General features: G+C 43.7%; 2 protein-coding genes across 2 annotated transcripts in view; one reads left to right on the top strand and one right to left on the bottom strand.

Moving 5' to 3' along the window:
* LOC143358939 (uncharacterized) overlaps positions 1-23,772 on the bottom strand; it is a 117,314-nt gene that overhangs the window by 19,800 nt on the left and 73,742 nt on the right. The gene's annotated exons all lie outside the window — the stretch shown is intronic.
* Stet (stem cell tumor) overlaps positions 1,295-23,772 on the top strand; it is a 470,503-nt gene continuing 448,025 nt past the window's right edge. The window contains exons 1-4 of the mRNA XM_076796482.1: positions 1,295-2,105; positions 5,117-5,358; positions 5,606-5,629; positions 5,714-5,878. Of these exons, the coding sequence (XP_076652597.1) occupies positions 5,179-5,358; positions 5,606-5,629; positions 5,714-5,878 (369 nt within the window). The 5' untranslated portion in view covers positions 1,295-2,105; positions 5,117-5,178. The remainder of the gene's footprint in view (positions 2,106-5,116; positions 5,359-5,605; positions 5,630-5,713; positions 5,879-23,772) is intronic.

The raw sequence follows: 23,772 nt of genomic DNA, 5'->3' as shown, positions 1-23,772 counted from the left end.
AATTTTCGAATTTTGACAGACAATTTCGTTCGATCGAAGCAAGGTATATATTCCAGAAATTTTTGCAACGAATAAGTAGAAAACCATAAGGGTTCCGATTACAATAGCCAATTTACAGTCACCCACAGTGAAAATCGTACAGTGTTTATCGGCAATTTTAGTAACGGTCTTTTGTTTAAAACATATCTTCATACAATGGTTATCGGGATGATTCTAGGTATATATGACATATGTACAGTTTTCTAATACACGTTTCAGCCCCTTTCTCCATTATGGTAATTTACCCTTTGCAGCTGCGTCTATTATTCCATCTCTACTCGACTTTCGTAGTCAATTTACCCCAAACTCCACGCTTAGGGTACACACGTTTTGTATTGCTACAAACTTAGGTCACCGTGGGACCAGCGAAGTCAAAAGTCATCGATCTCAGTCACAACATCGTACATTTGTCTGTTATAAACTTTCTGTCTTGTTTATAGCAATGATAACCATCGATTCAACGAGGTTATGTAAAAACCGTAATGAAACTGAATAGTTTGGAACTACCGAATCAAAATGACTGGAAGTTCTTCTGTCACAATTACGGAAATGATAATTCATCAGAGAACGACGTCTTCATTGGATCACAACAACGTTACAACAACAATTGTACGATGTCCAGCGTTAACAATTAACAATTCTCAGGAGCTAACCAAGAACAAATCCAAAACATTGTCAACACTAAGTTAACGAATTCCGGGTAGAATGTCAAGATAATGTCTATATTATATTACAGTAAGCAATGGGTTCCATTGACTCCTACGTAGCTAATTGAGAACAACAAATACCAACGATTCTTAATACAAGTTAACAAATTCTATGTAAGTCTGAAATTTTCCAGATATGCCTTGGTCTCTCATCGATAGCATTACGTAATGTTATTTTAAGCCGCACGCGATCATTAAAAGGAACAGTTTTAGTCCTGGCTCGATAATGCTAGTCCACCGCAGAACGTCCGATGAGTCCACTCATGTGAATTAGTTTCTATCCGAAAGACACCGATTCGTCTTGTGTCAATAACGATGCTTGCATCGGCCTTGCATATTCTTGAACGTTGGGGTTGAACGAACGAGTCTGGGGTGAAACGAATCGAGGGGGTGGTAGGCGCGGGAGGGATAGGGGGTTTGTGTGGGAGGGTGGTGGAATAGGGGGTGGAAGGGGAGCCCATGAGGGTGGCAAAGTGCTCCGGCAGTCGTGTAACGCGTTTCCCGCCGACAACATCGGCTATATCGCCAATAATATTAAATCGCGGCCGCGTTTCCACGTTTCCACGTGTTCCTCGCGTGTCCCCGGCCCCAGCCCGATCGCCCATTGGTCGAAAACCTGTATTATCGATCGAACGCGCATTGCGCACGTTGCCGCAGTTGCCCGTGACACCGGGGGCCTGTGTACCGCAGCTACGGTACTGGGCTTGTTTTGTTGTGACGACACGGCGACCGTCAAAAATCGCCGATTTCCGCGTCTCATGCTGCACGTCGTTGCCCTGCGAGATTAGGATGATCTCACGGTGTCGCCACTGCGTCCACGCTGCCTGTCAAAAACGCCGTCCGACCGCCATTGTTCCGGTTCAAATCGCATCGACGAAATCCCTCGCCATCCGGCCTCGACAACTCGTCCACCCCGTGGCAAACGATACTCCGATCGTGAACGCGCCAGAGGATTCGTATATTTTTCCCTGTTCCTCGAGGATCATGGTGTAAACAAAGGCTCGAAAGTCGGCCAACGATCCTCGATCGATTTCGAAACTGTTTTATCGGTATCACGCGATTTTTAAACATTCTGGCGGGAAAACTGGGGACCGGGTCCCCGGTGATTGTTGTCGTGCGCGTGTTGTCGGTTCGAACGATCTGTGTCTGATCGACAGCAATTCGTCCTTGTAATGAAAGTCTTCGTGTTCTGTGCCTTCGGTCGACGTAGACGCTGCCCTCGGCTGTGTTTATTGTGACCCAAAGTTCTTGCGAGATTATGGTGTTACTGTCGTCGTTAAGTGATAGTTGCTCTCCGCCGTTTGTGGATGGTCACTCACGGGAAGCTGCCGCCGAGTCTCCGAATCCACATTCCAAAAGGTAACGTGTCACATTGACTTGCAAACTCAACAATGGGCTACGCCTGTTCCCTCTGGGTCCGTTTTCTTGCTGACAGGGTCATCAGCTTTTCTTTGTGGAGCTAAGTTGTCAGCTGACGTTGTACGTTTGTTTAGGTAATCCCCCACACGTGTACCCAGTTTCGTCCAAAAAGCGCCTATCCGATTGACGATCTCCCCTTGTTAGGGTTAACCTTTTTGGTAAACTTTGAGTCTATTTGAGGCGGCCACGTTCGTCCGATGCGAGATATTAGGTCTTCTGATGTACATAGAAAATTGCTGGGTCGGCCACCTTAATGAGCTAGGTCGCGCGTGCACCGCTTTAGCGATTATGTTAGTACATTCGTAAGTGTCTACGGTATAGACAGGTACACAGAAACTTTGCATTTTGCAATGAAGTTTCTCAACATTTGGGAAGTTTGGGAATCACCGAAGATAGATTGAAAACAGAGTTCACCCAAAGGGTAGCTAAAAGCAACCCTTGGGAAGGGGGTCTGAAGTAGCTCCGAGGCAAAAAGGGTTGCCGTAACTGAGGTGTAAACAAACAAAATTTGTCACCAGCCTGTGGACCAAACCTGGCACCACCTACCTAATCCCTAATCAACGCTACTCGTTGATGTTTTGATATCAAAGTCATAGAGATCACACGAAAGATGAGGTCGCCGATTGCCAAATGGAGTCCTAACTAGGTGGCCCTAATAGAGTCCCTCGACCGACTGCCCCTCAAAGATAAGCACGGTCCTTCGCCTGAAAATGTCTCCGACTGTCCCCGCAGACATTGAATCGGCTATCACGGTGGCCAGCGTGTCGCCAATAAAGTCCCAGGCTGCATCCAGCAAACTCGGTGACATATTGACCAGCGTGTGTAAACAGCGAACTCGGTCAAAGCGATAAGGCCTCGCGTTCGTAAAAACTGTTGTCCTGTGCGCACAATAGCGACCCAGAAACATTGATAAACCACAGCTACCAACCAGGGGGTTGGGGGAACTTACCCGAGCCAGCCAATTAAAATCACCGTTGGTTTCTGTAAATTACACGGTGATGGCTAGGCCGGGCTGGTAGCTAAGCAGTTACCGTGGTAGACGAAAGGTAAACCTGGCGTGCTTCGCGATAAGGGGTGGCACCGTAATGTAACCCCAAGACGAGGGTGGTAAGAAGACACCGGGCACCGTCCACGACGACACGTCGTCGACGTCGGAACGGTTCTTCAAGGTCGACGACCTTAGGCGTCTCGTATGAACGGGTCTGTGCTTGCACGAGACATAATTGTGCTTGGAAGATGTCGCGGGAGGGGGATAGATAAACGAGATGGTACATTGAGAGAGAGAAAGAGAAAGGAGGATAGATAAACAGAGAAGGAGAAGGGGATAGAGCAGGCACCAAGCGTGCGTCAGGGATAGGGGGTGACTTTGTGGGGTTGGTTGGCCTATTCGAAGGGGTAGGGGGTGCAGTTTCGGTGACGTTGTGCCGAAACCGAGGGCAACGAATGGACGCTGATGTAAAGGAGCCGCGAGGTGGGGAAAGGGAAAGTGACTGCATGCAGGGGTGGCCGCGTGGACGCCTCGGTTGCATCGCGGTTATGGTTTCGGGAATCCTTGCGATGGGGTCATTCTGGAGAGCCGGCGAAAATGTATTTTTGATAAGAAATTATGCATTAAATGAGTTTAGCAAAAGTTATTGCAACTGAAAATGGGTTATAGACGGGGTCAAAAGGACACGTAGCTCTTCAGCCCTTGCGCTGAAATTTATATGATGAAGATGTTAATACTTTAGGTGTATGTACTCTCTATGCACATATGTATATTTCACCCTGCGGAACCGTAATACCATTACTGGGTGCTTTTAGGTGTATTCGAAGACAATACATTCTTCCCTCTTCCCCAGTACCACTTATTAGCACGTGACCGGCTTCTGCGACCACGAGTCAGTGCTTCTCAACCTGTAATTGTCAGTAGCTGAAGTCTACACTCATCAAATTTTCTATAAATATTAAAAGACAAGCACGTGCCATGATCATCTGAATGTTTATTATCGCAAAGTGTCCATATAGGTGTTATATTAAGAGTATTATTGTACTATTTAAATTTCATTATTATTTTACCATTTTTAATTGCACCCACTCATGTTTGCTAGACAATGGTCTTTTCTGTCTACTTTGACAATTCCGCAGGTTACATCTAATAAATTTTCGGTTACTGTTGATTTTACACAATATCTGTGTAATTAGTAAGAAATTGCAATTTCAGGTGTGCAAACCGGGTCAAATTAGCTTTTCGTGTCGGGGCAAGGGTTAAAGTTTGGATCCTCCTTGTGCATGTATGTACCTATACAACAGCTATGTATACTTGGATGACTGGCCTGTACCCGGTCCTATCGACGATGCATCGCCATGGAAACGGCACCGTCGTACCAACGTATTATACTGCATAGTTCGCAGAAGTACTGGCGCGAACTACAGACATTTTCAAGGCCATCGATCTATCGCCGACTCAGGCGTAAGGGTGATTTCAAGAGCTTCGAAAAATCTAAGGGCACTCGCGCTCTGTCTGGAGAGAACAATTTCTTTTCAAAGCACACTTTGAAAATACACATATGTAGGTACTATACAAAGCGTGCACTATACAAACTGTTTCACGTATCTCAATAATATTAAATACTTCACAAATACTGTGGCAAATGAAAGCAATAAAGGAATAATAAGGAGCACACACACACACACACACACACACACACACACAGAGAGAGAAAGAGAGAGAGAGAGAGAGAGAGAGAGAGAGAAATTTTGGTTTTTGAATATTTTACATTTTCTGAATTCTCAAGGTGACCTTGAGTAATTTTTTCTTAAACAGTCACCCTGCGTATCTCTGTCTGTCTATTCTAGGCACTGAAGAGACGAATACAATGACCTACAATATGATGAGCTTCAGTTGACCTTGGACTTTAAAATTCTTGACAGCTATTGATAGTGATACCGGGGGTGTCCTGGTGTTTCAGGAAACGGACGAAAGTGGGTGGAATGAGGAGATTCATCCGGTGACCTCGTGCCACACGTGGTAATGCTACTGGCAAGCGGTGCTTCGATACCGACCATCGCCGGTGCCGTCGAGGAGGAGGAAGAATATGCACGCAGCGAGGCGAACAGCGCTCACTATGATGGCTATGTCACCGATCACACGGATCTCGCGTCCGAAATCGACATCGACGAGTCCGAGTACAGGCGGGAGCTCCTCAACGACGTAAGCAATTATTTGACTAACTCGTTTGCTACCAGAGAACCGATCTGCTGGTCCCCGGATGGATGGTACATACCAAAACTGCCATGATCCCTTCATAAAATGGTAAATATCAAATTGGGCCTGGTAGATTTTACATATACCATCTATTAGGGGCTGGCAGAAAGTGGATTAAGCTTTTCGTGTTTAGTTAGTTGAAAGCTACTCGGAGTTGTTAAATAATCGTTTATCTTTCTTTGTTTGATTGCAGAAATGGCGAATGCTATTTGACAAGGTACGTGAAAGTATTCTTCTTGCGGCACTCAGTGGCAAAAGATTCGCTGAGGCACGGGGAGCTTGACTGATTCTTGTTCTTCAGTTTGATCCGGAGGGCTTTGGCGAGATACCAGTGGAAGATTTTTTGGCGGCTTTGAAAAGTCCCGAATGGAAAGCCGAGATACCGCCGAATAAACGAGACATTCTGCTCACCAGGGCGAAGGAGTCGCGTGTTCAAGCGGTGACGTTCCAGGATTTCGTCAATGTGGTAAGTGATCGCATCTAGAACCTCGCAATGACTCGCAATTGTTTCAGGTCTTCTTAAAATCTCTGTGAGTACGGAGCTAACTGAACAAAATCTACCTGCGTGCTGTGGATTAACTATTTCAGCCAACGAAATGATTTTATGCTTAATATTAAATTAACTCTTTACGGTTATACTTCATAATTGCATTGCAGAAACATTTCCAATCGACTGGAAATGTTCCTCCGATGAAAACGAGCCTAAACACGTCATAAATCGAACAATAACGTGGAGTAGATCAGTACTGAAAAGTTTCGGACAACATATTTTTGGAAATCCTCAAGTGACAACGTTATGTTTTGAAAACCGACAACGTTGTCAAATCTATCCTCCCTGGTTAGGTAACTTTTCGCGTTGCAGTCTTATTCGGTTCAGTAGTTGACTGTTCTGTGTGGGCAGATGGCGCGAGAGACACTCTGATTTTCAGCTGTGTCGGTATCTCAGATTCTCATTACCTCGTATGGTAATTGGTTTATTCGTGTATCTCACTTGCGGAGTGATAACAAGATAAAAATACATTGTGTCACCGACGAGGTACTGTCAATACGGTGTTTTCTACCGCCATCTAGGATAGATTTTGGCCGGAGTAAGAAACATAAGGCCAACGACGGTATCTCGTCGGTGAAGAAGATCACTAAGGAAATTCTCGTCGGTGAGAACGTGAATAATCACGGAGCCATATCGATTATCAAATGTTACATTATCCGATTTTCATTTTTAGTGTTGCTTTTTAAGATTTAAAACACTGAAAGTAAAACTAATATCAGGGACAAAAAATTCCCAGAAATATTGTACGTAACAAAGCATTACAGAAAATCAATAATTCCTACTTCCGGTTTCATATGAGATACCTGAATTTGTAATTTAAAAATATTTCATAAACAAGCATTATTTTCTCAGACATTTTTTTATAGATAATTGCTCGAAGAATCGATCTGTGGGAACAGAAATATGTTGAAAACCGGAGTAACGTTTATTTGGCATACTATCACGAATAATAAAGAGTTTGAGAGAGAATCACGTGGATGAATTACTATAATATAAAGTAGCATAATTGTAGGAGCAAAGATGGGCAAATTTTTATTGAAATGGACATTTCAGACAGCGAATCAAATTCCCATAGCTGTGCCCACGGGCAGCCAGACCCGTGCGGATATCCGAGCCCGTGAGGGCAACCGTGCCCGTGCGGGCTTCCCGTGCCCGTGCTTTTCTAGTATTTTCGTTCTCTTCAAAAAAATTTGTGAATTTATGACTTATCCAAAGGAAGAAATATTGAGTTATTGAACCTGTTGAAATTTGAACCGCTTGAAATTTGTCCATTTTTCTGCTGTTTGAAACTGCCCCTTGTCGCTACAAGTCCCGAAAATTTGCAGTCTAATGACACTCGACTCAACCTCGAGTCTTTCGAGCACCCTTAAAAGTGTATCGAGATCTGTATCGGCTCTCGGAAAAGCTGCTGGAAAAGGTTCGCGACAGTTAAACAGACTTATTCCGCTCGGCGGGCAAGTTCGGAGCCGCTCATTGTCCGTTTTATTTGTCAATCGGGGAAAAATACGGAAGTCCGCTTCTCCACGGAACTGGGACGACAGTCCGTAGACGAAGCGGTTTTTCACCGACCAACCGGCTGCTAGATAAATATCGGGACAACGATAATCTCGCCGTTTAAAGGCACCGCGGGCCCTTTGTCCGCGTTCGAAAACCCGCTGACAAGTTTTCGGCGGTTTTGCCACCGCCTCCTTTCCGGTATGGTTAAGCAGGTCTGACGTTGAGTGGCAGAAAATTGTCTGCGCGCAAATCGAAATCATTCGAGTCGCAGGTTAAGCGACGTGTAAAGGGAGCCGCCGCTCCTGGTATTGACATTCCGCGGAGATCGTGCCGCTCGCGAAAATTATCTCGGCCCCTTTGTGTTTCTGATTATGCTCGAACGACTGCCGAACGTGCGCGAAATGTTTCGAACGGGCTACGAAAAAAAAAAAAAAAATCGCTCGGGAATATTACAAACATTTTAGAAGCTTTGCGACTCGACGGGTATTGTGTGTTCCTTTTTCTCGATAGAACTTCTTCGCCTCGAATTATCCATTCGTGGGATCGTTACTGTCCGATTCGCGACACTTTCCCGATTAAAACGATACCCAACACGATACCATTTCGTCCGTATTCGCCCGTTTAATCCACGATTTAGTGGAACCTCCACTATCCGAACTGGTCGGTGGTCGCACGAATGCAACAGTTATCCTAGATTTTTTTCCTTTCGCGCCACCGGTGACCAATTCGACGAGTCTTTTACACTTTGATGCCGATTTATCTCCGTCGCTTTGTTTCGTCATATTTTGAGAAAAGATCCGAATCGTCAAGTTCGATGATTTTTTCCGTGCTGAAGGTCTAACGATTCCGCGGGACTGTTCCCAGTTGAAACTCCGTGCAGGAAAGTAGCGAGACAATGGATTAGGGTGGTGCATGATGAACGACCTCGGCGATGGCGATCGCCGTCGTCCAGACTGAAAAGTGAACCCCGCGCTCTCTCGCCTAGCCCGTTTTCTTCGTGGTTTGTTATCCACGGTTGAATACCAGGAATTCAGTTCTTTCGCCGTAAGAGACGACGCAGGATGATAGGATTAAACCCGCAGGTGGTTAAAGGTAGACGCAATTATTCAGGAGCTCGGAATCGCAAGCATTCTCCCCACGGTAGTATGATTTACGGTCGCCGGGATCGAACGACGGAAACCAGGATTTCCGTGGCATGCGACATCCCCTCCCCTCCCCCCTCCCCTCCCCCGCCCCTCCCCCCTCCCCTCTCTTTCTGTTCTATTCTCTCTATTACTCTCTCCCGCGTTGCACCATATACCCCTCCTGCATACTTATTATTTCGCGCAGCCACGAATGAACGTGATAATCTTGTTCCTCGCGGAGCAGAGATCGCGTATATATATATATCACCGCCGCATACGGTTTCTACGATTTCAATGCAAAAAAACGCGAAATTTCCCAATTATCACCAATTATTTTCTACCCCTCCTTCGTTTCTTTACCGCTCGGCTAAGCTAATTAGGAACCGCTGATGCTAACCCCATGCAAGAGTAATCGCGCAAGCGACGAGCCGAGTTTGCGTGATTTGTTTGTTGAGGTTAGCCGCCGATCTTCCCGCGAAACAGACATTTTTTTTTCGGGAACTCTGAGAAATATGTTTCCTCGTTCAAGCATTATGTGAAAGCAATGAAATTGTCCATCAATGCAAAATGGCGTCGAAATCTCGAAGAATCGTCTATCGACTGCCGAATTGCGAAAAGAGAAATTGAAAGGTCAGCTAGATCATTTCGTTGGCGCACGTGTGATCACGAGTTCGGATAGTGGAGGTTCTACTAGATCGTGGATTAAACGGGTAATAACGATCCAAATGGTATCGTGTTGGGTATCATTTTAACCGGGAAAGTGTCACGGATGCGACAGTGACAGTCTCACGAACAAACAATTGCAAGGAAAGAAGTCCCGTCGAGAAAAAGGAACACATCCACCACTGCCAAAACCCAGCGGTGGTTCCGAAGCCAGTGTGAATCGTTGTACGATATTCCGGGGCCACTTTTTCGAAGTCTACATGCACATTGATCCAGGTAGTTTCATCAGCCGAGCGCTCGTGTGATCACCGGCGAGTTCGGATAGTAGAGGTTCTACCGGATCGTGGATTAAACCAACGCGTGTGATCCAAACTGTACCGTGTTTGGTATCGTTTTAATCGGAAAAACGCAAGGCACGCGATAACAACGATATCAGGAAACAGTGATGATCGACAAAAGCGTTGTCGCTAAATTACCGATCGTTGCGTATCAATCTTCACCATCAAATCGCAGCGTTCTCAGGGAAGAACTTGCTCGGCGAGGTCTCGGTTCGGTGAATGAGACATAAGAGGCCGATGGAGGGGCGCGATTGGTCCTGGGGGTTTCGCAGGAGTAGGAGGATCATTTGGTGAACTGCGATTAGCAATTAGTCCGGTCGGAGGTGGTGGGTCAGTGGATGTTTGCGGAGCGGTAAACCGTCCATTAAAGAGGACGGGGTTGACGTAGGCCGAGAAGAGGGGAAGATAGGAGATCTATACTACAGGAAACCGAGAGAGACAGGATCAGAGAGAGAGAGAGAGAGAGAGAGAGAGAGAGAGGGAGAGAGAGTGAGAGATCGGCGAAGGTAAAAGGGAATGGAAAAGCATAGTCGGCGCTTAGGTGGCCTTTGGAGTTTCGGCAAGTCGGCGATTCTGGACACGATCTCGGTGGTCCTTCTTCGTTTTCGGTGTCCCTCGGCCTTCTCCGTCCCTTCTTCTTCCTCCTTCTTGGCCCGCGTAAGGTAATTTTTTCCTCTCCCCGGGTTCGAAAGGACTCTCTGTCGGGTCCATTCTTCTCTCGTTTGCTCTCGCCGGATATCAATTATGTCCCCGTGGGCCAGCACTACCATGAAGGAGACCCCACTGATGTGTGTCTCACCTCCGCGGGGGTGGCCACAGGTGGGGTGGGAAGCCGGGTTTCTTCAGCTTCAGCCTCGTTATCCCTCGCCGTGGGCGTCGAAATCCCTGTGTAAGGTCTCTCAGGAGCTACAAACTGCAATTTAAGAAAATTCTCGACTCTCGTTTCGCCTCTCTTTCGTCCTCCCCTCCTCCCCCTCCTCCACCCCCCACCGCCACGTCTCGTTATGCTCCCCTCTCCCTCTCATTCCGAAATCTCGACGATAAATCGCGCTACTGTCACTCAGCCGCGAGCGGACTTATTTACTGAAGCTTTGGGACCTTTTTCTCCTTCTTTGCCACCCCCCCCCCTCTTTCTCTCCCTTTGCCTGACGCTCCCCTCTCTCCCCCCTCTTTCTCTCTCTGCGATTCTTTTGGACACCACCGCGACGACACTGTGACACTGGTGACGCCATTTCGGGCGTCTAATGCAAAAACAGTGCAAGCGAGAAATTAAGTGAACGTGCTGCAAAATATCGAAGGACGTCGCAAGCTTCAATTCATCTGCAACACAGGGTGTCTCGGTTAATTGGGATCACCTAAACTCATCTCGCTTATTCACCGTTCCATGAAAAAACTTCTGAGAACGAAGTTATATCGCACCAACGAGTAGGTATAACACTGGAAAGAATCTCAAGGTCATTTTTAAACGAGATTTCAAGGTCATCGGTACCTCTTTCATCGAAACCTTACAGTTTTTCTACGACATTCCTGTAGATCATAAAAAGACGAATCCAACGAGTATAATGACTTTGCTGTTCCGATCATTCGATCTCGAGATATTTGTGTGAGAGATCGTTTTTTTTAATTCTTTCAAACACGAATATCTCGAGATCGAATGATCGAGACAGCGAAGTCATTATAGTCGTTGGATTTGTCTTTTTGTGATCTACGGGAATATCTAAGAAAATGTATAGGGTGTCGTTAAAAAAAGTACAATGATCTTAGAATCTCGTTCGAAGAGTAACTTTTTCCGCCATTGCGTATGTGCCCGTTGAGTATAACTTTATCCTGACAAGTTTTTTCATATGACAGTAAACAATGCAGATAATCGTGTGATCCGATTTAGTAGAGACACCCTGTACATTGAGTTACACAATCTGGTATACAATTGCAATTTCCTTGTCGCATAAACAAACTTACCAAAGTCGATTTCTGAAGATTATACGAGACGCTCGCCATTAGTTCAAGAGTATTGCAATAATAGATACAGCAGATCGAGGTAACGAAGAATATTCGAGTGAACATACTGGGTTGGTGATCTGAGATCTGAATGTAAAATAATTTGTTGTTAACAAATACAACGGAATATATGAGGAACAAATATGAAAATAAATTTTCATTCTCAAATATATTTTCCATATTTTTAAGAACGTATTTGACGATAATATACCTACCAGCTGACAAAAAGGATAAATATGCATCTACGTGTACTTATTTGTATGCGTGTATTGATGTGAAGTATGTTGACCTTCGAGTGACCTTTACATGACGCGTGCGACATCGATTATGTGCCATTGTTCTAGCCGGAGTGCTGGTAAGCATGCGCACTATCATTTTATATTACATCACTATTCCATGAAACATCAAGATAGTATAGAAATAAGAAAAGCTCGAAATCAATACAAATCTATTATTTCTTACATAATAGTCGGACTGCAGATTTTATGCACTATGACAAAAAAGAAGTAGGCGGTACGAAAAAACAGTGACAATATCAGTCGATTTTAAGAATACAATTATTTGTAACCTATTAAAATTGTTGAGAAATTAAATAAATGTCTGTGCAGTTCCTGTTTCTTGCACTGGACGAACAAAATTTTTATTTTGCATAAAGATCCGCAGTGTGACGTATAAATTTCACGAGAAAATATAATTGTCGTTGAAGAGTTGGAAAATATGATTTTTTGAATTTGTAAAATTTTAAAAGAAAGCAACTTCGGTTTCTCGCAGCGTTTCATAGCAAAGGGGCGACCCTCGACCGAGGGAGGGAGAAATTCACCTGATTCGAAATCAGAAAATATTTTTCCCCGTTTTCGGGATCATCCTTCCGCTGGCATCATTTCGCCTTCCAGCCAGAGAATTATTCAGAACGCTGTACGTTTTTGCGCGTGGTAATCCTCCGGCGCGATCCCGAGCATTGCGAGCGCGCTAGACCGTCGGGTGCCGCATCTATAAATTAAGTGTAACTAGCAAGAACGTTATTACCCATTATGAAAATCCATCCGGCCGCAAAAAGGTCCTGGAAAGCCTTTGTTCCATCGGTGATCCTGCGGATCGGAAGAACAGCAAAGAAGAATTCCGCGCGAGGCGGTGCCGACCTACGACCCCATTATGCACGGCCTGGACAGGGCTCGTGATTCATAATATTAGATTCGGAGTCAGGGCCGAATAATGTACAAGGTGTGTTCGAAAAGTTCCGGGGGTCTTTTCCCTACAACTATTTCACTCCTGATGTTATACTGGGTACCCTCCGAAGCAGTCTTCTTCGGTCACTATACAGTGACTTCTCGATATATGTCACCATACGGGTCTTGCCAGCGACATGTATCGTACAGGAGTTATGTTTACACTCCCAGGCCTCTCGAGCTTCGTGGCCCCTCACGAATTGTCCCCCGCGGTGGTGGAGAGAATTCCGCCACTTTTATCATCCTGGCCCTGGCGACATATATAGAGAAATCACTGTACATTTCCGGAATCTTTTTGAGGCAATACTAATTCAGCGATAAAAACTGCTTTGTGGCCAACGGTTTTATTCTGAACCCTTCACCTGCATATTCGTGACATTTCTACGATTAAAACGATACCCAACACGATACAGTTCGAAGTTCATCTGCTTGTGTAATTGACGGTTTAGTGGAACCTCGATTATCCGAACCGAGATCTTTGAACTGTCGTAACGTCTAGGGAAAAAGTCGCAGGATGCTCTACTTGGGCTCGTTTTAAAGCTCGAAAGCTCTACTGTTAACGCTCCTAAATTATATTTTTCTTGCGATACAGTAGAACCTCGATTATCCGAACCGATGATGCACGGTACAGGTCAATCCACAGAGCGATCCACCTACAACACTAGGTAACTGTTTTCCTTTACACGAACTATATCGGACATTCCAGTGGTCAGTTCGGATAATAGAGGTTCTACTAAATCGTGGATTAAACAGGCAAATGTGGTCCAAATGGGGTCGTGTTGGATATCATTTTACGCGTAAAAGCGTCAGGAATATGACGACAATAATTTCCCGAAGAAATAATTTAACTGTAAAAAGTCCTGTCAAGAAAAAGCAGAAGCTCTACCATTGCCAAAATCTGTCGAGTCACCCCAGCACTTCTAAAAGCTGTCCAAATCATTTTCCGAGCCGCTATGCCTACAGCAAAGTTTATAAAAGCGACAACTCGAGCGAACGAGGAGCCGAGCAAACGGCATTTGTCTCGCAATCCTCTCGTCGCTGCTCCTCGGACCGTGGGGCCTCGTGCGTCGCATCCAACTTTTTCAGCACACCTTGTAAATGGCACGCGTGCAAGGGGTCCTCGGGGTGTGCAACGTTTTCAGAAGGGGAGAGGTTGGAACAAGCGCAGGGGCGTCACGTTGGCGGCGAATGTAACGATGCGGCGACAACGACGAGGACGACGACGACGACGACGACGACGACGACGACGACCCCATCGGCCAGAGAAACCCTGCAGTCGCCACCCACACGTCGGACCCTTAAATCTCCATTCTCAGCCGCGCCTCGATCTCTTTGAGCCTCCTCCTCTCCGATCCCGCGATCGCGGCCGACGAATATGCTCGCGTTCCCTCGGCCGCACGAGGGAGAGAGAGAGAGAGAGAGAGAGAGAGAGAGAGAGAGAGAGAGGGGAGGGGGGCGCGTTTCTATACGGCCGGTGATTTAAACTGTGGAACGCTTTTGGTTCATTTATGAGCCTTTGTCTGTTCCAGCTGGCTCGGAACCGACCGTGCATTATTAACAAATCGTTGATTTTCCTGAAATACAAGCGGATGCCACCGGACTGTTATCGCTACAGTCCGAGGTTCGAGTGTGCTCCCTATCTCTCTCTCTCTCTCTCTCTCTCTCTCTCTCTCTCTCTCTCTCTCTCTAGCTGTTCAGTACGATACCCGCAATCGGACGATGATACGAAACGAGATCGTTCGCCGTTTACCAAGCTGCACTTAACTGACGGCTTTCACTCGGTTATGGCGAACCTGTATCGTTTATGGCGAACGGAATTAACTTCTGCCGCTGCCGAAACTCGGCTGCTGCTACCAACGCGATTTGCGCGACAACAATGTGTAATTTTGATTCCGCTTCGGCTACAGGCTGATTAGCGTTAGCTGCCCGAATCTACTTCCGAATGCCGCCCCTGCAATCCAGAAATTAATTACAAATTATTTGGGCACTTGATACTGGCGAAAAATATCCCTGCACCCGTGTTTCACTGATTAGCTCGGATCGTCGAGATTTTATTGTGTCGCAACAAAAATGTAATCTAGGTACATTGAAAGTAGACGTTTCGAGCTTTAAAATGAGCCCAAGTAGAACATCCTGCGACTTTCCCTTACAAAGTTACAGCAGATCAAAAATCTCGGTTCGGATAATCGAGGTTCCACTCTGTCGATAACTAAAATGTAATGTAAATACATTGAAAGTGGAGGTTTCAAGCTTTAAAATGAGCCCAAATAGAACATCCTGCGACTTTCCTCTACAAAGTTACAGCAGATCAAAAATCTCGGTTCGGATAATCGAGGTTCCACTCTGTCGATAACTAAAATGTAATGTAAATACATTGAAAGTGGAGGTTTCAAGCTTTAAAATGAGCCCAAATAGAACATCCTGCGACTTTCCTCTACAAAGTTACAGCAGATCAAAAATCTCGGTTCGGATAATCGAGGTTCTACCAAATCGCGGATTAAACGCACAAATATAATCCAAACTGTATCGTGCTTGGGCTCGTTTTACTTGGAAAAGTGTGGCAAATATGTTGGTTACAGCTCGACAAACAAATGATTAAAAACGAAAGTTTTGTCACTAAATTAATGGTAACTGTACGTGAATTTTTACAGGCATGTGATAAAATTTTCATTTTGCACAGTGTAAAATACATTTACAATGACTGGTAACCGACTTGCAACAATGTTACTTTTTAAGAATAAGAAGTACCGGCGCGAGAACAACTGATAGAACTATTTACAACAGAAATTGCTCGTAAAAATTAGATTATTTAAAGGTACCTCTCGCGACGGCGATGTAATTCGTGGGAAAATGTATTTCCTCACGGAAACAGCGGAAATGGAAATCCAGCGTCGACTATGGGGAAACTGGCCGGCCAATTCCTAAAGAAATTTGCAAGTGAAAATTTTCATTGTGCGCAATTCCCAGTTCGTAACGAATATCAAAGCGGGCTGCTAAATATGTCGCAGCGAGTTACTTTTGCCGGACTGGCCAAGTTCTGGCAATATTTTCCGCGAACTCGGAGGAAGAGGAATTTTGCAAATTTGGAGGATTTATCAAGCGGACGAATTGTTCGGTGTCCCTGGAGTTTCGATTTTGGAATTTTGTTGACATTACGAAGCAAAATCACAGTGAAAATTCACATCGGACGGCCACAGATAAAAATCGATTTTTCAAATACACTTTCATATTTTTTCCAAATATTTACCGTTCATTTTTAAGAGACTTTATCCAGAATTTGTTAGTACATGTTATGCATTTTTTAAAAAACAGGAATAACGTATGGACTCGTTATTTTTTTCAGAAGAAATAAATTTCTATTTGACTTCTGTTTTTGAAAATTGACAGAAGTTAAATAAAAATGCATTTCTTCCATCAATAATTTTAACAAATTCAAATTAGTGTTCAATGTCCACAAAAGAAATTTTAAATTAATTTAAGACACCATAAAACATTTTGAGTACTGAAATGAAGGGTTCGTCAGCAAACAGGCAGCTAAAACAAAATGGTGAACCCCGTTGAAGGACAAGGTTCAGCAATTAAGGGTAATTACCTCTGTTCTAGTTAAAAGCATTTTTCGATGGACTTCTTATCTTTGAAGATCGGAGGTATCGGGATCGTTGACATTTCCCTGGCTCCTCAGCAAAGGTCTCTGACCACCCAGACCACCAAACCCTGAAATAGGGATCGAAAGGTGCAGCCTAGAAGTCGAATAGACCGTGACACGAAGAAATGCTACCTCCGTGTTATCGTGTGCTCGATCGGCTTCAGTCAAACTTCATTTGGAACTTAAAAGCCCGGGCGACTTCTAATTAGGGGACAGCCGAAACAAGACATGTCCCAATCCAGGGGACACAGGATTTTTGAGATAGTGGACATCGGTCTGCCCGAGGTTTTCTAGTTCCACGAATTGCTATCGTTTTTCCACGGTGTTTCCCTTTTGCCTTTTTGTTCGCTTATCAAGGTCTTTAATTTCTTACTTGTCCAATTCATTTCATGGTGATAGGCGTGCCTTGGCAGCGGACATCTTGTTGTTCGTTTCGGCTGTGACGGCTAATTAAGTGTGACAGTGAGTTATCTGGAGAGAGAGATTCACAATATTATTTATTAAATATATCTAACTGTATATTGTTATTAATATTTTTATATAATTATGTTCTATATATAATATATACAGTTATGTCATTTATTTTTGCTAATATATTTGTTATATTATTTTCTTAAATTAAATAATTAATATATTATTTATTAAGTAATCAACGTATTATCATTAGACTGTAGTTTTAGGTGCGAAATTGTCTGTGTTGGTTACAAGATACAGTAGCTTCGAATTAAAATATAACGAACAAGATTTTATTGTATGAATTTAGAGTTTAGTGATATTTGAATTTGAATTTCGCGCGTTCAGAGCGGCGCCACAATTTAAATTTGAAAGAAGCGCTAGATATTCCCGCGCCACGGGGGTTCAGCAGGTGCCGCCATCTTCTGGGTGGTGGATGGAAGTAATCACGGGGAAAGACTGTACCGTGTCGCCAACTGACGACAGTTACGAAACTTTCTTGGATCACTATTTTTCTCTCTTATTAGTTTGCAGATACTCGACTTTAAATCTTGCTATCGTATTTTTTATAGTCCGCGCAGCTGTCTGATCTTTAAAGCCAGCAACAATGCAAGGATGCTCTCATATTTTTAATGATTACTAAAATGTGCACAAGCGGCAATAAATTTGCTTGTTTGAAAGTTCAAGCGAAACTCGTTATGTCTTTATTACGGATAAAAGAAAATTATAAAATATAACGCAAATTCTAAATTTGTACGTCAAATTACTTTCGCAAACTGAACGATAATTAGGATCGTTAGGCAACCTGGAAATTATAAAATTGTGAAACTGCATAAAATTTTCTACATATAATTTAACTTTTAATTAAATTTCGGAAAATAATAAATTTTAATTTTAGAAAATTCTCAAAAACGTCGTTCACACCAATGTTACTAGGAAATTCAGTTCGAATTTTGCATTTTTTATAAATCAATAGAATCAGGCATCTCAAGAGAACAATAAACGAATTTTTAGAAAAATCGTAAGGAAGTTATGAGTAACAAATTTCTAAGAGAATCAAAAGAATTTAAGAATGTATTATTTTCATCGTGTAGAAATTGTTAAAGGAAGAATGATAATTTGATTTGACTGCTGTTTTCTGACAATGGATGCAGACCATTTTTCTTGTGCATAAAAATCGGTCTAGTTACGAGGTTCGGGTCCGTTCGAGGAAATGGCACATTGTGCGTCGCCGAGGAACGTCTCTATTTGACGTGTTACGGTCTTGTTCCGTTTCCTTACGACAAGGTAGGTCGTCGCAGGTCGAAAGTGGCCTCTCCACCTTGCAATTCACTCGGAAAGCGCGGTCAAATCGATTTTAGCCGGTCGACTGGTAATAGGAAATCGTAATAAGGTCCTTCTGAGGCAAGAGAGCTGAACCAGGGGCCATCTGTTGTCGGCGCGGGCTGCGACAAAACAAACAGCTTGCCAATTACCGAGTGATTTTGGGCCTGCTCGACATCATTTCGTCCGGCGCTGAGGACAAAGGCGGCTCCGCTTCTTCCACGCCTACCGTCGTTAAACCTGAACACAAGGGGACTACCACTTTCCTATTCTTCCCTCATTTAGTGTCTCTATGTACGCCCACTCACCGGCTACTCGTTCCTCTCCTTTAGAACCACCGCGCCCTCGAACGTTTACTGACAAAAATTGCCAACTCGCACCGTCAATCCGGAGATCTTAATAACTAGCACTAATTCAGTGATAAAACTTTTATTTCCAACGATTCCCATGTGAAACGTTCACTGGCATATTCGTTACACTTTCCTGTTTAAAATGATACCCAACACGATACGGTTTGCATCTTATTTATTTGTTTAATCGACGATTCAGAAAGAACCTCGATTATCCGAACAGTTCAAAAATACAATTTAGGAATATTCAAAGTAGAGGTTTCAAGCTTTAAAATGAGCCCAAGTAGAACATTCTACGATTTTTTTTCTACGGAGTTATGGCAAATCAAAAATCTCGGTTCGGATAATCGAGATTTCACTGTGTCGCAACGAAAACGTAATTTAGGTATATCAAAGGTAGAGGTTTCAAGCTTTAAAATGAGCCCAGGAAGAATATTCTCCGACTTTTCTGTACAAAGTTAAAACGGATCAAAAATCTCGGTTCGGATAATCGAGATTCCACTGAATCGTGAATTACACAGACAAAGAAGCTTCGAACCATGTCATGTTGGGTATCGTTCTAATCGGAAAATTGTCACGAATATACTGGTGGAGGATTCATAGAAAAATAATTAACATGTCGCATGTCACTTACATAATAATCACAATTTTTAAAGTGATTAATCGGGTATCAATTTATTCCTTGCATTTGTACGCAACTATACTGCCGCGAAAATTTCATAAAATTCTAAACGAATCAGCTCCGGATCCAAATGAGTCGATGCGTTAGACAATTGAATTTGTAAAAAAATTTTATTTCACAATTTTCAGAGAAGCACGTTTGAAGGATCGAACTCGGGTAAATCGTTACGTCGGGCGCACAGTATATACGAGAGAAGCAGACCGCGGAAACAGAGGGACAGTACACGGGGGAGGAAAAAAACAATGATTTTAATGGCAATGAAACTTTTACCGCCCACCGATAATTACGGGTTAACGAGGCGGCGGTAAGTGCCCACTCGTTCGAGCGATAATTGCTCGCTGATCGATTCGTACCGCGAAACAACCCGTAGTCAGTTCGCGTACAAATGCGAAAATCTCTCGGACGCTTCTCCGGCTGCAATTTAGAACGAGTCCGACCGACGACAGTGCTCCGGTTTTACAAACAAAAAATAAATACATTTCGAACACGTACTTTCGTTCCAATTTTTATTTTTAACGACGCGCCACCTGCACTCCACAAACTTTTAAAAAATCCGATCGCAAAGTTTCGAATAATTAAGGCCTTTTAAATCTAAAATTTAAGTTTAAATCTAAAAACTAATAGTACAAAACCGTTTGAAAATTATGCTTTTATAATAAACATTCTTTTATCATCCATAGAAAAATTAAGTATATAGTAAATTATTAGGACGAGAAAATGTATTCGTGCATTAGATATACGTTAAAAGGCATTCAAAAGTTAATTTTTTAATTATTTATAACAAATTAAAGTCTCAAACCATTATTGTACAACCTCTGAATGGTTTGGTCTAGCACAGTAGGTAAATAACTGTTCTATTAACCGAGCTTCCGGTGGATTCGTCTGATGAGTTCGGATAAGAGAGGTTCTAGTATATCATGTATTACACGAGCAAATGTGATCCAAACTATACCGTGCTTGGGCTCATTTTAATCGGAAGAGTGTCAGGAATATGCTGGTCGAAATGTCGCAAGGAAATAATTAACAACAAAAGAGTTCTTTCGGAAAAAAATAAACAAATCCACCAAATCTGTCAATCCATACCGGTGCTTTCAAACATCACTTTTAAATTAAAATCTGAAAAATCTCAAATCACTAGACCGACATTGTGATGCACCGTGGATCGTCTGGACAAAAAGTAGCTCCACTGACGAGAAGATATACCGCCCTGTAGGAAACTATTTTGATGGCCCCATTGTGTAACCTCGGTTTACAAAATCCCATCTCCGAAGCAAGCTCTGGTAAATCTGCGTTTCAAAACTGGAAAATCAGTTTAACTTATTTCCAATCACGACTGGTCCATTATAGGTTTACAGGGGCGGTCGGACAATCGTATTTGCGGGGGTTGGTTTGTAAATTTCCGAAACGTCGTCCGGCTATTCAGGGTGTCTCGTGCGAATCCTGAAGGACTACCTGGGTGTCGTTGCCAGTCGTTTCGTGGCCCCCAGGCAAAGCTGAGCAACAGAGAGCAACAGAGAGCAAGAGAGAGAGAGAGTAAACAGAGAATCGGAATACACCTGAGCTAGGCGAACACGGGGACACACGATCGAGGGCTCGAATGGATGGGTGTACACAAGAATGGAACCTCGGTCGACCCGAAGGCGACCAAGGAATCGTGAGAATATCCATGTAGAATGCGGTGCGTGCTCCCAGCGTCGTTTCAGGGATTACCCGGGATACGGCGCTGCGGGGGATCCGCAATCTATGTGTATATACGTGGCCTCTCTGTGCATTGAGACGCTACCTGTCTCGGCTACCCATTTCCCGAGGTCTCCGAACGTTTTTAAAGCGTCCGCGTCGCGCCTTTGTGTCTTATCTCTTCGAATACCGCGGCCCGTCACCGGTGGCACCGCCAGGCGCAGATAGTCTATCCAGATTCTAGCTCCTGTGTGCTCGTTCGATGTCACTTCGCGCGCACAGAAACCTGAAAAAGTGACAAAACTGGTTCCGGCTTCAATCGTTCCTTCGCGAAACTTTTATGGTCGTATCCGTGACATTTTTCCGATTAAAATGATACCCAACATGCCACCATTCCGATCGTGTTTGCTCGTTCAATCCACGATTTAGTAGAACCTCGCTTATCCGAACCGAACCATTGGGTCCTCCATTCATTACGTGTGCAGTGGAGAACAGTCACGTTTCGACGTGATAGGAAGATTGCCGAGAGTATAGCAAGCCTGGATTTATTAATGTCAATTAAAAAATAGAACGACTTTTTTTTAAACTAATTTTGTACAAAACTTTCACCGACGTATTCCTGGCATTTTTCTGATTAAAACGATACCAAACACGACGCCATTCGAAGCATACCTAAAGATTTAGTCCATGTATCTGGGTAACTGTCCGATCAGTTCGGATAATGGAGGTTCTACTATATCGTCGATTACACAGGTAACCATGGACCAAACTGTGTCGTGTTTGGACTCATTTTAATCGGAAAAATGTCAGGAACATATAGGCGACAGTTTCGTCAATGGTTAATGAAATTATCGCTTCTAATGAAATAATTTTTGACCACAGTCGTCGACGAGCTGCGTCAGGATCAAGGTCAGCAGATGTTTTAGACGTGAGTTCTTAAGACGGATAGAACAAGACCCCTAACTGGAAATGCCACTTCAGCCATCGATAACCGATATTCCGCGATTACCAATGCGAGTCTCGTCTTGGAAAGAGCCTAACGCATTTTCCCGTTCGGCACCCTGTCAGATGCAGCGTTGGTCGCCGGACGAGACAGAAAGCCGGAGTTAGCCGGGAGACTTAAAAGACGCTGTATGCAGATTCATTCGCGAAACAGCTGCAAAGGGCAGGGAGCACGGGAGGGCTGGCACAGGGCAGGATAGAAAGGTCGAGAGGGTGGAATGCGAAAATTTATTCTTCGAGAGCGGTTTTCGGGGCCGATCAAAGGGAAACGTGGACCGCGCCACCAAAATCCTATCTGACCGGGCTAGTTGTTGTTATTGAAATGGCAGTCGCAGCTGTTTACGCTGTCGCGAGTGCTGTCCGGACCTCGACAAAAGGGTTTTCTGCTGGCTGACGGACAATTTCCTCGAGCGGGGTAAAAGAACGGGGAAAAGAACCATCGTCGACCTGGCGCAGCGCTTGTTGCGGCGCCACGGCGAGCCATTTTCCGCGCCGCGTGCTCATCCGGGACTTTATCCGCTAAGTAACCGGCTTTGTGTCTTTCTCAGACGCGGAACAACCACTGGACACCGGTTCTTCGTGTCCACACGCTGAGGAGACTTCATGCAGATTCCAAGCTTTGCTCGGGATTAGGCGAAGAATGCTACCCCGCAAGGGGATAGCTGCGTAGAACACCATTTTCAAGCGTAAATAGTCTAATTTGTTCGAGAGCGCACTTTCGAAAATTGTATTGTTCTTTGAAGTTTGCTCTCTACAATTTCGTCAACCATTTTTAGTCGAATCGAATCGAGCAGCATCGAACGCAATCGAATATAATCGAGTGAAGTCGAATGAGATTGAATTGGAACGAATACTATCGAATATAATCGAGTGAGATTGACTAGAATCGAATGAGACCGAGTGAAATTGAATAAAATAGAGTCGAATGAAGTTGAATGGAATCGAATACGATCGAATAAAATCGAATAACAACCAATCGAATAATATCGAATAGAATGAAATCGAATAATATCGAATCGAATGAAATCGGATAACATCGAATCGAATGAAATCGAATAAAATCGAATAAAATAGAATAAAGTCGAGTACAATCGAATAGGTTCGAATAAAATCGAATGAGATTGACTAGAATCGAATACGATCGAATAAAATCGAATAATATCGAATAGAATGAAATCGAATAATATCGAATCGAATGAAATCGGATAACATCGAATCGAATGAAATCGAATAAAATCGAATAAAATAGAATAAAGTCGAGTACAATCGAATAGGTTCGAATAAAATCGAATGAGATTGACTAGAATCGAATAAAATCGAATAATATCGAATCGAATGAAATCGGATAACATCGAATCGAATGAAATCGAATAAAATCGAATCGAATGAAATCGGATAACATCGAATCGAATGAAATCGAATGAAATCGAATAAAGTCGAGTACAATCTAATAGATTCGAATAAAATCGTATGAGATTGACTAGAATCGAATACGATCGAACAAAATCGATTGCGATCGAACAAAATCGAGTGCGATCGAATAAAATCGAATGTGATCGAATGAAATCGAACAGAATGGACTAAAATGGACTGGAATAGAACAAAATGGAGTAAAATAGAATCGAACAAAATTCAATGGCATGAAATTCGACCAAGACGGACTAAGGCAGACCAAAACGCAATAAAGCACGGTGAAATATTGAAATCGTCAGTGTGCATAACTGCGTATCCGTCATCGCAGACGCGATCACGCCAGAATCAGCAATTATTCCGCTTTAGCATGCTGTTATTTTCCCAGCCGGGCGAAATAGAAAAAAAAAAAATAGAAAGA

Source organism: Halictus rubicundus, chromosome 11, assembly GCF_050948215.1.
Source record: "Halictus rubicundus isolate RS-2024b chromosome 11, iyHalRubi1_principal, whole genome shotgun sequence".
NCBI lineage: Eukaryota > Metazoa > Arthropoda > Insecta > Hymenoptera > Halictidae > Halictus > Halictus rubicundus.
This window is presented reverse-complemented; position numbering and strand designations above follow the sequence as displayed.